This window comes from Falco rusticolus, chromosome 4 (genome assembly GCF_015220075.1).
Source record: "Falco rusticolus isolate bFalRus1 chromosome 4, bFalRus1.pri, whole genome shotgun sequence".
Classification (NCBI taxonomy): Eukaryota; Metazoa; Chordata; class Aves; order Falconiformes; family Falconidae; genus Falco; species Falco rusticolus.
In genome coordinates, this window is record NC_051190.1 from 50535915 (window position 1) to 50549555 (window position 13641).

At 53.8% G+C, this 13641-nt stretch overlaps 1 protein-coding gene across 1 annotated transcript in view; it reads right to left on the reverse strand.

The window, feature by feature from the left end:
* The window catches only part of AGAP3 (ArfGAP with GTPase domain, ankyrin repeat and PH domain 3), a 105637-nt gene that overhangs the window by 49007 nt on the left and 42989 nt on the right, over positions 1 to 13641 (reverse strand). The window contains 2 exon segments of the mRNA XM_037383891.1: positions 4245 to 4349; positions 12754 to 12838. Coding sequence (XP_037239788.1) covers positions 4245 to 4349; positions 12754 to 12838 — 190 coding nt within the window.

A 13641-nucleotide genomic window follows, 5' to 3' on the forward strand; every position in this document is an offset into this window, starting at 1 on the left:
CTCAACTTTCAGTCAAAATAAGGCTTCAGCCCTCCACGTCTCCTGAGAGCTGCATCCTTTCCCATGTATTCTGCCCCTTCCCTGCTCCACAGGGCACTGTAGCTCTCCCCTAACCCCCTCGCAAACGGCTGGCTCCTCCTTGGGCTCCTGCCCCCAGGAGGTGACTGATCCATGTGATCTCCAGAGACACATGGAAGGGAACTGCCCTGCCCTGCCGGTGGCCAGACCTCAAGGGAGGGGTGATCGAAAGCTGAGCTAGAGACCCTGGGAGGCATCAAGATATGGGTGCATCCCCCCGGCTCTCTGCGCTGGGGGTGTGCACTACTATGGGGAGAGGAATGGCAGAAACCATCCAGGCTGAGACCATGGCTGCTGCAGGGAGGCTTGGGCTTGCTCCAGTTCACAAGGAGGTCACCAAAAAGATTAACTCAGAGCTGGTTCCCGTCTGCTTCCATATCCAAGAAGATAAAGACAAGAACAAGATCAGTTTAAGAGCAAAGAGCAACCATTCTCCCAGTCCTTGGCTCCAAGAAGCAGGTGAATGGGCACTGTATGTGCAATGCTGTGGTCTCAGGTGACTAACCTGCAAGGGTTACAACCTCGCAGCAGCACCTCAGCACCTTGGTTTCAATGCTCGTCTTTTCACAGACCCCTGGGCAGGCATCCAGTCTGCACGGCAAACCCAAGAGACAGGGCAGCGTGGCAGCACACCCTTCTGGGCTTCCAGCTTCTGGGTGACTTGACCTCAAATGACATGCACGCAGCCTTTAGTGCCCTGGGCGATTCCGAGATACTGGCCCAACCAAACACTGCTCCAAGTTGTTCCTGGTGGGGTGGGAGCCTGGTGGCACCCCTGGGCAGTGAATCTCAGAGGGGCTGAAGGATTTTCCCTAACTCAGCACAATTGCTGCGGTAGCCGGCTGCCTGCCGGAGAGAGCGGTCACCAGCACACTGCTTTTATTACATGCTATAAAACAGCAATTTCTTCCCAAGCCTCCTCGCTAATTACCCAGCCAGTTCTCTCATTTCATTTTATTACTGGAATTAACAACGAGTTCAAAGCGTGGAAAGCTATTAAGATGTGTGATTAAGCCACATTCAATTAGTTTCTACAAACAATTTAATTGATGTTGCAGATAGAATTAACAGAAGGTGATTGTGTGAATGGCTCCACTGGCTGCAAAATGGGAGATGCTTTCTCTCTAGCTCTGTGCAGCACAACAGCCTGGCCAGTGAAGTTGGGCTGAACCACATAAGCCTTCCTCATGAGCAGAAGAATTTAGTCTCCAAGGCTTTAGGAAAGTGATAGGATGCCGCACCAGTCTCTTCATAGAAATTGAACACGCTCACAGAAGGGTAAGAAAAATATAGTTGCAAGGAGGAAAGCTGTGCTGAATCCAGACACCAGGCCCCCAGGCGCTCCCGCCTTCAGCAAGAGCTGCTGCCCACTGCTCCAGCCCCAGCCATTCTGCATGCAAAACCTCTGAAACCACTCACTGCTCCAAAGAGGAGGCAAAGGTGGCACCTCACAGCAGGAACACACAGCTCTGTAGGACCCATGCACTGGCCCAGGCTGACAGTCAAGGCAGATATGCTTCCACCGAGAATCCACAGAACACTTGATTTCAGGGCTGGACCCAGCTCACCAGAGTGCTCTCTGTCAGCCTGTGACTGTAAACCCACAGTTTCAGCCTGACTCCCAGTGAGGAAACTTCAAAGTCAGGCTGGAGGTGTCAAGATACAGATCCAGAAGCAGACTGTGACAAACACCCAAAAGCAGATGAATAGCCCTGCCAGGAAGTTTTTGGTTTATAAAATCAGAAGTATCACCCAGCCAGTAACCATCCGATGGGGCACAGACATATCTGGGGCAGATAAGTCTGCTGTAGGAAAAAGAAGACAGACAGGGCTGCTGATCCCTGGGGGACCCACACCCATCCCAAGAGGGACAGGGAGAAAACACAACAGAGGTGCAAGAGAAGAGAAGCCTAGGCAGGAATTGCCCTGAATAATGCCAAGAAATGCCATTGGGAACACAAAAGCAGCAAAAAAATGCACTGGGGCTTGGACATCCTGACAGGGGCTTGGAAAAAACCCTTCGAATGGTGCCCAGCCATGCCCTCAGGGACCTCTGCTGCACCCTGAATTCTGCCATCTCCAGACACAAGGCAGTCGGACTCAACCTGAGTGAGGCAGGGTTGAAGCTGAGACTTCACATCTCAGGAAAGGAACTTCAGGATGCCGAGTGTCTCCTTGACCGAGGATCTGCATACTTGTTCTTGCCGGCACCTAAACTCACCACGTGCCTGCTGGCCTGAGAGCTGCTGTTGCAAATGGAAGTGACAAAGCAGTGTGTGCCCTTCCTCAGGAACACAGGTTCCGTTAGTGACCCAGGCTGTGCAACCCTAACATGCCCTGCTTGTGTCACCCTGTGAGCATGCTGCTCACCAAAGTCTTTGTCAGCATTGCAATAAAAAACATGACACGACGGTAGGTGGTGTGGCTCTTATCCCCAAATGGCACGGAGGGAGCGTGCAGACCCCCATCCTTGCAGAAGTCAGAGCCAGGCAGCAAGCAGCTCTTCGTTCTGTGGCCTGCATATAATTAGTCCTTGCCCTAGGTAAACACATAGGGCAATACACTACCTATCTTGGGTGCAAGGTTCAAAGCTTTCAGTGAAACCTAGGGGAGAAGAGGCCCATCTCGTACCTTCCTTAGCAACCGGGCCGTGTGGATCACCAGTAGCACCAGGTAGAAGCAAACCAGATTTTTGCTTGGGGCAACACAATAATGAAATGAAACGCTGAAGAAGTGAAGTAAGGAAAGCAAGTGACATCAATCTAGATCACCCCCTGAGGAAGAAATGGTGTAAAAAGGAGAGAAACCTAGTGTGCAGCAGCAGCATCTGAGGGCGGTTAAACAACATCCCAGAAATTACTCTGCCTCTACAGCTGATTGTAATAATGGTCTACGATGTCTACAATGGAAATGTGATAAACCCACACACGTGTGTGAGCACACACGCAGAGCAGGCAGTAGCAGCAGCCATTCCCTCCCAGTTTGGTTCTATACAAAGACCAAAAACGGGGTTATGAAGTTAGGGAACTGCAGAACCACAATATGGTACAGGGATCAAAGACTGAAAGAAAAAAAGCCTGTTCTCAATGCTCCCACAAACGAAGGCAAGGGAATGCAATGACTGGCTTTCCAGTGTAAGGACAGGAGGGTTAAAAGGCTCAGTGGCTCAGCAGCCAGACAACTGAGCGCTGTAAGCCTGAATCAGAGATACAGGGTGAGAAATGAGGAGAAAGACTTGAGGCTCAGGGCACTCCAATACACATACGTCTGAGGAGATCTGGGGCAAACCGAGGGCCTGGGAGCACGCAGGAAGCACAGGAGCTGCAACCCCTCGCTCCTCTCCCCTTAGCCCCGGAGGGTGCTCCAGCAGCCCCTAAAGCACGCTGCTTCCAAAGCTCTGCCCTGCGCTCCCCAGCTGCTCCCTGGCTGTCCTGCTGCAGCGCGGCCTCTCTGCAGAGGGGGCAGTGGCCTCCATGTCACAGGTGTGCCTGTCCGTGGCTCGCTGCCTCAGCAGCAAACTGTGCTCAAGAGGGAATGGGGAAGAAGTCATTAGCCCCACAGTGGGGAGGCGACAGAGATGGATGGGGAGGCAGCTGTGCGCCTGAGCCAAGCAGTGAAGAGGATCAGAGATGCACCGAGTGACAGCTCAGCTCGGCAGGCTCTGCACAGGCACCTCATCTCCATTACCCAATACCTAGCAGCCAGGAAAATTATTCCACACCCAAATGGCACCATCAGCTGTGGCTGCAAAGAGCCCTCTGCCTGCTCCTCACCCCAGATGCAGGGAGGCAGCAATCCCTGCTTTAACAGGCTGAGTGAGGGAAACAGAGAAAAGAAAGATGCATTTACTTAGCGTAATTCTCTGCAGAGCGTGTTCCTATCAGCTTTTCCCACCCAGCCTGGCACCACAGAGACAGCCTTCACGAGAGGGAAGAGGTGTCCCCCACACCGCAGCAGAAAGCAGTGCTGCGAACACACCTGCTGTGCTGAGGGCTGCAGGGCCCTGCTGCCAGCACGGCCGGGGCTTTCGTCAGCTGCCAGACCCTTCCCAAGCAGCCCTCTGCGACTGTGGCATCCACAAGAGGACCTGCAGCAGCAGCCACAGCACGGAGGAGGACACTGCTCTGTGCCACCCCACTCCTCTCCCAACCCAGCGCAGTACTTACATGCAGGCTGGGGTGGTAGGTGAGGACTCCGTTGTCACACAGCGTCACGTACTTCTTCTTCCACTCCTTGTTGAGAGACTTGCCACTGCGTTTGAGGAGAATGCCCTAAAAGAGAAGCATCAAGAGTCTCAGTCTTTGGCCCAGGCACCTCCTGAGCAGCTCCAGCATTACCCCTTGTAGGAGACTGGTCTCTTAAGAGACAGGAAGATCAGGATCAAGAAAACATCTTCTAGGCTGGCGTTCCCAACGGCATCTTCCCTAGGAAAAGTGCTGGAGCCCTTTCCTCACCAACCCCAGCATGCCTCCACAGACAGCACCTCTGCCATTCTCAGAGGTAAGGGTCTCTACATGCTGGTGTAAATGCTTAGATCCTCTGAGGGACCCATCACATACTCTGCTGTCCCAAATCACCCCCTCTGGGCAACTCTTCTTGTGCTGAAAGACAGTGCCAACACAAGGCAGAAGCCAGCCTCATCACCACTCGACACTGCTTGCTCTGTTTCCACTGTGCCCACAGACCTTCTTCCACCGCCAAAAGCACAGCCAGAGGTCAAGGCAAGGACAATCGGACAGGCAGGGGCTGATCAACGGAACAACATGCCAAGGCGTAGGTCTCACAAGGGATGCATATTCTCCTGCCTGCTCACCATTCTTTCTTAGCATTCAAACAAATGGAGCCAGGGACACACTCCAGGAGGTGGAGCAGGTCCTGGGCAGCTGAGGGGTCAGTTCATCCCCTCTCCCCATCAAGATTTTACATGAGACCCATCCCGTGGCCTTCAGGCACAGCACGCTCGCAGGGCCTGAGAACAATGGTGCCCTGAAGCTCCATCTGCCCACCAGCCCAACCCAGAACTAACTCCCACTGATCTGAACCAATGCTCAGGGCTTGAACCCCCCTAACCATCCAGTCCCGTCTCCCCAGGGAATCTGCTTCTAGCAGCAATTCATCACGCACCAGGTGAGACCAGAGGGGGAAGGGGAGAGGGAAAGCGGGGCAAGAAGCCAGGTGCAACTGCTCTGGAGCAGGGACCAGGGAAAGAACATCAAGTATTCTGCCAGCAAGGGGGAAAGGAAAGCATGGGGGGACAAAAGTATGAATGAATAAGAGAGTCTGGGAAAAACTCGATCTACCAACTGTTGGGCCCAGGCCCTCCAAAAGCACCGCCTGGACAGACATCCAGACTGGCTGTTCCTAATAGGGTAAAAATCTGGGCCCCAGGCCAGCACCTCCTCAAAAACCTGGACAGAAAGTCTCTGTCCTGCCAGCCTTGGCATATTTGGGGCCCCCGTCCCACTGCCTAGAGACTGATGCTGCTGCGCCTGCACAATGGAAAAACACAACAAAATGCTGTAGGGTTTGGCACTTGCTGGGGTAACAACACTGCCAGACATGACCATGAAATCGGCAATAAATGATGCAGAAAAGGCAGAAGTGCTCCATGACTGCTTATGTTCAGTACTTGGGAAGCAAACAGTGCGAGAAGGAAATGCCTCCTACTCATGCGAGGGAGAGAAAGTTAGAACAGAGCAGCAAAACCCGAGCTGTGTTGGTGGCAGGACCCGATCCCTTGCCTTCAAGAGCTACAAGAGCTCACTCAGCAGTGGTTAAAAGGTGCTGATTTTAACATGCCTTGGAACATGGCAGCAGTCCAAAAGCTCATGTTTTGCCAAGATCTACAAGGGAAGAAGCAATGACCCTTGTAATTACGGCCACTTAGCTGGACACTTACGCTGGGCAAAACAGTGGAAAAGCCACCGTAAGAAGTGATCAGCAAGGAACGAGAGGACAGCAGTGTTAACTAATGCCATCCAAGGCAGAAACAGGTCATCAGAGAAGTCTGATCCTGCTTTTGGTAAGATGGCTGTATCCGATGACAACGGTGGCTGTGTTGACACAGCATTTTGAGTTTTCTGTCAGGATTTTAACTGAGCAGCACACGCCATTAAAAACCAACTGTACAAAATCCATAAAGCCATTAATGTACAGAGTAAAAACTGGTCAAGTGAAAGGTCTCAAAACATAATCGTAAATGAGAACAAGTGTAATCATAAATGGCAAATCAACATCCAACAGAAGCACCTGTACAGAGGTCCAGCCAGTCTGCATTTGATTCACACTATTTAATCAGCGTCTTCCCCAGATGAGCTCAAAGAAAACACAAACCCAGAAAACTTGAAGGAAACATAGAAACTGCACAGCATAAATGACTGCGGTGGCTGGTCGTTAACACAAATTGCCTCCTATCGCTTGGCAAACTGGGCTCTTGAGAAGGATTTTAGCACAGCTCAGGCAAGGTCCCACTCCTGGGGCCAGACTGCCCAACCCATGCAGCGTGGGCTCTTGGGGACAGAGAGCACCAGCACCATGTGGCTCCTGAGCTCCCGGTGTTCAGCCAGGGAAGTAACACCACCCAGCAGTGGGCTCAGGTCGGACACAGCAGACAGCATTACCCCCAGGCGCGACATCATCATAGCAAAGCAGAGCTGGAAGGGTGCTCAGAGGTCACCTTGCCACATCCCTGCCCAGGGCCAGCCCAGGTGCACCCATGCCACTCCAACCTCTTCACAACACCCACCAGCGATGGAGACTGCGGTCCTCCCCACCAGAGACTGGATCCACACGTTTCCTGCACCTCCACAACAAAATGGCACACTACAGCACTTGTCCTGCCATAGCGACCACCCAGCTCGGTCCCCAGACCTCCACAGCAGCCTTTATCGACTTCAATTACATCTCCATGCGCTCTTCTCTCCTCCGCACTCGCAGCCCCAAATCCATCACTCCTGCGCTGCAAAAGGTGCTTCTGAGAGCATTAACCTGCCTGTCCCGCAGAGTTCCCGGCCGTCCCCAAGCTCGAAGGGCAGTGTCCTGACTGGGACACGGCAGCCCACCTGGGGCTTTACCATGCCAAGAGGCAAGACTGCTTCTTGGGTCTCATAAGCCATCGTCACACGCAGCGAGCGGTACCTGTGTTTTCTCAACACCAGGGCACAGCTGGCTCTGCTCTGGCTCTGACCTACATAAAATCACCTTCTCTAGCCACGCATTTCCCATGCAGCATATGAAAATGATTATTCCTCCTCACATATACAGTCATTAAATATCAGAGCAACTAATATAAACAAATGGTGGACTCTGAATTTGAGAACATCCGTTTGATATCCTTCAAATAAATCTGCTCCAGACCAGGCTGAAGTTACAAATTTAGCTCAAAGTCACAGGCTGAAATTCTCTGGCTTCTGGGCATAATGATCCCTTCTGGCCTTAAACCTGGCTCAGTTCTGCGGTCTGACCTGTCAATACATACTGCAAAACAACTCTGGCCACCTCTCCTCTCCTTGATGTGTCTTTGACTTGATGCACCTTGGTGCTACAAAATAACCCACTTCAACACTTTCAGGCTGCTGCATCTTCTGTCAAGCCCCAAAAATATGTTGTCTGCAGAGAAGAGTTCAGCTGCAGTTAGTTCAGCTACAAATCTGGAACTTTGCAAATTGAAACACAAGCAAAACCAGACCTGGAAACACAGACTCGAGCACTGGCAGCCCATTTTTTCAAGCCAGAAGGCACAAGAATCCAAATTGGGAGCAACTACACAGTCTAACTAAACATCTAAGAAAATGGGGGGGAGGAGAAGGGGCCCTCAAGGCCAAACATTTGCAAGAAACAGCTGCATCAAGGGATAGAGCTCGGTTAGACTTGTTGTTCGCTGCTGTATTGGAGATTAAGAGGCAGGGGACAGAAGCTGAGAGGATTCCAGGTTTTAACGGTGATGCTGTGCTGACTGCATCAAGGTTACAACTCTGTAACCCAGCTTCTTCTGTTGTGATGGCAGAATGTGGCGGTTTGGTCCAGCAGCATCCCGAGAACCCTGGTGTTCCTGGCAGACAGCCCCCACCGCAGCTCAGAGAAGCGAGAAGCAGCAAGGAGGGCAAAGCCAGGCGGAACGCAGGGGAACAGGCCAGAGGCAGGCGTATCCCCACAGCTCAACTTGTCCCCTCCATGCACGTCCTCGACGTGCTCCTGCGCATGCACCCTGATGCACCTCCTGGCCGGGTTCCTCAGATCTGCTGAGACCCCTGCGCTGGCGCGCCCAGCAACACCTCAAGCTCCCTCTGCTTCCCATGGAAAGACTTAACAAGAAATAACTCTTCCACAAGTTTCTTCCCAAGTGTGGAAGTCATGCACGAAGGGAAGAAGCTGCCAGAGATGAAAGGTAAGACAGCCCAGTCCTCTTCCTCTCCCCACTCTTCCTTTCTTTCCCAGCATTTTGTTGGCCAGCGCCAGTGTCTCTGTGTTGTGTTTGGATTGTGGTGGTGCACAGTAAAAGCAGCAGCAGCAATATGCAGCGTAATGAAGCAGGGAGCAGCGATGGCCCCCAAAGGACTCGTTTACTCCACAAATCTCCCTTTCACTCACTTTTTGCTAAGAATTTTAACACCAAACTTAATTGTAAAGTCGTGTATTGATTGGAAAATGCAAATGGCAATTTAAATGTAATCTAAGCTCCCAGCATGATCCCAGCTCCCAAGGAGGAGGAGTCATCCGCCTTGGGCCCTACTGGAGTGCACGGCCCAAACTGAGCCGGGCCAGGGGCCTGGGGACCCCTGGGCTGCCTGTGTGTTCAGTACAGCCTTCCTGGAACGAATCTGGTGCATGTGCAATTAGGAGTTCATCCCTAGTAATGAACAGCTGGGGAAGCTTAGTCTCCTGGCCTAATTAACCCACTTCTCAGTGACAAGCGTCCAGCTATGAAGCTCTTCCGACCTTGCAAGACTATCTGAACCTACGTATCACCAACAGGACACCGCAGGAAAGGGACCCCGAGTCCACAGCAGAGGCACTGGCTGCCTGGAGGGAGAGGAGGTACTGTCCCAGGTATAGAGGGGGGCCAGCACCCATGGTATCACTTGTCCCATCAGGAATTTCTCTTTTCTAGGTGTGCATGGGGTGTAAGGGAGACAAGAGTGTGTCACCCAGAGGTGTTGTTCTCAGCTGTGCTAGGGAAGGTGGTGACAAGTTACAGCCCGCCACCACACCTCCATGGCAGCGTAAGTCCTCCCCTCAGCCAAGCAAACCCTCCATCCAATGTTCCTCCTTTCTGCAGCACCCGACCTGGCCTCCCACTTTGCCACCAGCCTTCCCTGCCAGCAGACTCGGCTCAGTGCGGACACCCAGAGCAGTGAGTGCCCAGCAAGGCTGCCCGCAGTCCCTAGGGCCAGTTCTCTCCCTGCGGAGTCCTGGAGGGGTTCATGCACCAGTCACAGCAACCACAGCCCCAGGGACCACGGAAGGAATCTGCAGGGCAACTACCTCTACTGCTGCCCCACATCACCCACAGACTGCAAGTATCTTCAGGTAACTTAAGCATGCACCAGTCTTGTTCTTCCAAGCAGAGGAATCAGACTTCTCCCAAGGTTACCCACCAGTGCCTGCAGCACCCCAAACACGGCGTTTCTTGCCATCAGCCCAGCAGTGCACATGCTGAGGGAAACGAAGCAGTCTGAAAGCAGCCAAGCGCCCAGGCAGAAGATCTGGCACATTTGCCACTCTACAGCCCCCAAAATGACTGGCTTCTCTGCTCTTTTATGGCTGGGCAGGACCATCAGACCACTTAAGAGTAAAACTAGTGAAAGGCCTTGCTCTTTCACCGCCCTTCAAAGAGACAGCAAGCAACAAGATCTCCACAGCCTTCCAGAAAGGGCAGGTCTGAATCAGAGAGCAGACCATCACCTGTCCCGAATATCTGTGATATGGAGCTACAGCTCCTTGAAGTCTGTGTTCCATTTCACATTGGTGGTACTGAGCCATGGCTCCTCCTGGAGGGGTGATGGCACAGCAGGGATGGTGCACGACTGCAGCACTCTCACACTACTCTGGATCAGCCACACTGCATGTTTACACCAGCCTCATCCCCTGTAACCTGCTATGAATACTGGCCTGTTTTCTCCTTTAGCAACAAAGCTCTGCACCTTCCTAAGATGCTGTAGCACAACCGTTTAATTCAAGCAGTGGGAGGGCAGCAATTTCAGCATGCCACAGTATCTCAAGAGACAGGTCACTGATGCGCTTGGTGGCCTGAGCATTGCCCCCGAGGCAGCAACTCCAGTACAGTGTAAGACACAGTCAGCCAGAGCCCAGGGAGGGAGAGCCATTTGCATAAACTGGTGCCTACCTTTCCAACAAGACATTGCTTCCCCCAGTGTCAGTACATGTTCCTATATAAAGACTGACAGGATCTCCTCTGCAAAATCAGCTCCTGGAGCTCTGGCTACAGGAGGTGCCAGCCCAAAGCCCAGGCACGGACCCAGATCTCACATGGTAACATTTTGCTTTGGGCTCTCCTGGTAAGCTGCTGCCGTGCCCACCGGTCACTTCACTTGGGTCCTGAACCAGGCAAGTGGTTTGGCACCTACTTCTTGCAAAGCACAGAAACGACATGAAAGCTTTGTTTTGCAGACCTGGACCTTTGTCTGTCTCAGTTCAACTGTTCAACACAGTAACAGCACTGCTCTGCCTACAGAAAGGAACAACTTAATACGTACACTAAAACACTGTAATTGCCAGCAGACTGGACAAGGCCAGGCCCAGTTAACAACACAGACAGACACAGGAGCAGGTAAAGAAAGCATCTCGCCCTGCTGAGTGAAGTCCTGGAAAAAGCAACCCAAAGGTCCAGAAACCAAAGGTCATGGAAATGCTCCCACAGCCAGACCCCCTGCAGCAAGCAGCGTGGTTCTGGGGAGCCAAGTCAGGTCTAGCTCAAGGCTCCAGTTGCTCTGCTCTCAGCCTCCCCTTCGGCACTACAGACCGACAGCCCGCTGCTTCCCCCACCCGCCATGCTGTGCTGACTCAAAACCAGAGCATGCAGGCGCTGCTGCTGCACACCAAGTACCCACCGAGTACTGTACTGGCAGCCAAAGGGCAGCACACGAGGCACAGAGGCAGACCTCGGACTGTGCAGCTCACAGCCCTCCCAGTCAGCACGAGGCGGTGCTGGAGTGGGCATGCCCATCGTCTCTGGCACATGTTCCCTACCAAAGTGTGTGCGGAGGCAGCCAGCTCTGCTTGGAAATGAGAGGAGCAGTGCGGATACAGAGGCAAGCACTCCAGCAGCAGAACCAGTGGAAAAACCAGTTAAGGAGCCTTGATCCTTGCTCCAAACAGGAGACTGAGGAAAAAAAGGAACTGTGCTACATAGAGAGAAGGGGCATGCAGCTGGTACGTCCCTTCCTGCAGGGTCTGCTCAAAGTTTTGGCACTCTGGCAGGAGAGTCCCCCCATGCAAGGCCCCACAGCCCCTGCCCTGGCATTGCTGCCCCTACCACTGCTCCCCTTTGACCGCAGAGCCCTCCTTCCAGATGCTCCACGGCACTCCCCTGTCCGCAGCACTAACAGCCCTTCGCAAGCCTTTCACAACATTACTACATGGACTAGAAAGGGCAGGAAGCTTTGGGAGCTCCAGCAGCAAGCAGGGTCTCCCTCTTTGACCCTCCATCCCATTCCTCAGTCAGCCTGGCCTCACCGAGTCCTTCCCAGGGATCTCTTTCCCCACTGAATACTCAGCACGAAATGGTGCCATGAAGACAGTACCCAGCTGGGATGCAGACTCTGCCCTCCTGCCCCAGTGCTCCTGCGATGCAGACGTGAACTGGCCTCATGCATAGCACAGGCAGATGGGGCACAGAGAGGCCAGCTGGGGCCACAGGAAGAAAAATAGAGTGCACAGGGTGCAAAGCAGAAGCACAGCCAGGTGTTGCAAAGCAATGTATGGATGAGCCTTGCCAGTAGTGCAAGGAAATCCTGGTGGAGACACCATCCAGGCAATCCATACTACTTGGCTGTCTTGGACATTACCCATTACTGCCTTCCAGCTGATGGGACACAGGGGCAGGCAATATTCAGGGTCTGTTCCAGGCAGCTTGAGCTTCCCTGGAAGCCAGAGGCAGGAGTTGGACGCCCTGCTGCCAGAGCAAGTGGCTGCCTCCCTCTGATCCATGACAGCTCATGGTGTGGGCGCTATGCTCGCTGCTTTTTACCATTGCCCACGATGAGGAGAGCCTGCCTGTTCTGCCAGGGGGCAGCTGGGCTGCTGGAGCGGGAGCGGAAAGGAGAGGAGAGATGAAGAGGAGCAAGGCAAGGAGGGCTGCAGCGGGGGCCGCGGGGGGGGGGGGGGGGGGGGGGTGGTGGTGTGTGCAGCCGGGGAGCAGGCGCAGGGTGTGGATGCCCTCTGCTGGAACTGCTCCGCCAGCTGGCCGGAGCACCCCACTCCGCACCCAGCACCCGCACATGGCACAGGGTCTGCACCCGCACCCCCAGTACAACGCTACTGGAGCCTGGCAGGTGTGCAGCCCCCCAGGATGCCCGACCAGCTGGGCCAAGGGACGGCCGGCTCCTCCATGCTCCCCCGTGCCAAGGAGAGGCACTCTGGACCGCACCAAAAAGCGTCATGGCACCTCGCCAGGGAGCCTGCTCTCGCTTGGGGGTGAAGGGAGGAGGATCGAACCTGCTTCATGGGAATGGCCCGCCCGCTGCCGATACTGTCCGCTTTACACTCCGGCACCTTCTTCTCCCGCTCTGGGTCCGCGCCCCTTTCGAGACTGGAAGAGAAGAGACACAGGTCCATTAGAGACAGGGCACAGGAGATGGAAACACACAGCCCCACCACCCCCAGGCGGGCTGCCAGACCAGACCAGACCGGACCACTCTCCCCCAAGGCCAGGTCTCCCAGCGCATGGAGCAGCCAGCATCTCGCCCGTCCCCTCTAAGGACACTCCAGCCCCAGCCTCCCCACCACCTGTCCCCTGGCAAGCTGCCTTCTCCCCCCCACAACTGTCAGCAGTGCTGTTCTCCTAGCAGAATGGGGCTACCTCTGACCCGCCTCCCGCGGGGGCACACAGGACATGGCGACAGACAGAAATGGCATGGGATGCAGGTGGAGCATGGATGGAAGCAGGAGAGGCTAAGGCAGTGAAGGAACTCACACCTCTACTAATCCAACAGATTTATTCTGTTAACACACTTGCACCATACAAAGTAGCACAGGTCACTGGGCAGAGATACCAGCCCCTTACAAAAGAGCATGGACAATAAATATCTATCACACGTCTAGAGAGTTGAGAGCAAAACCCGCCAGCCCCCGAGGGCAGCTGCGGTGAGAGCAAACTCCAATAAATACAATATGAAATATACAGTCTGTTGAGCAGAACTCATTCAAAGTGCTCAGGACAGAGGAAAATATCAAGTCATACACGGCATGGAGCACAATCAATACATTCAGAATCACAACAATGGCAGAAGGGCAGCGGCAGCGTCTCTCTGGAGCGTCCTACACACCCCCTCAGTCCGGGAGCGCCCCATGTGCTTTGGATCAGAAAGGGACACGAGCCCACAC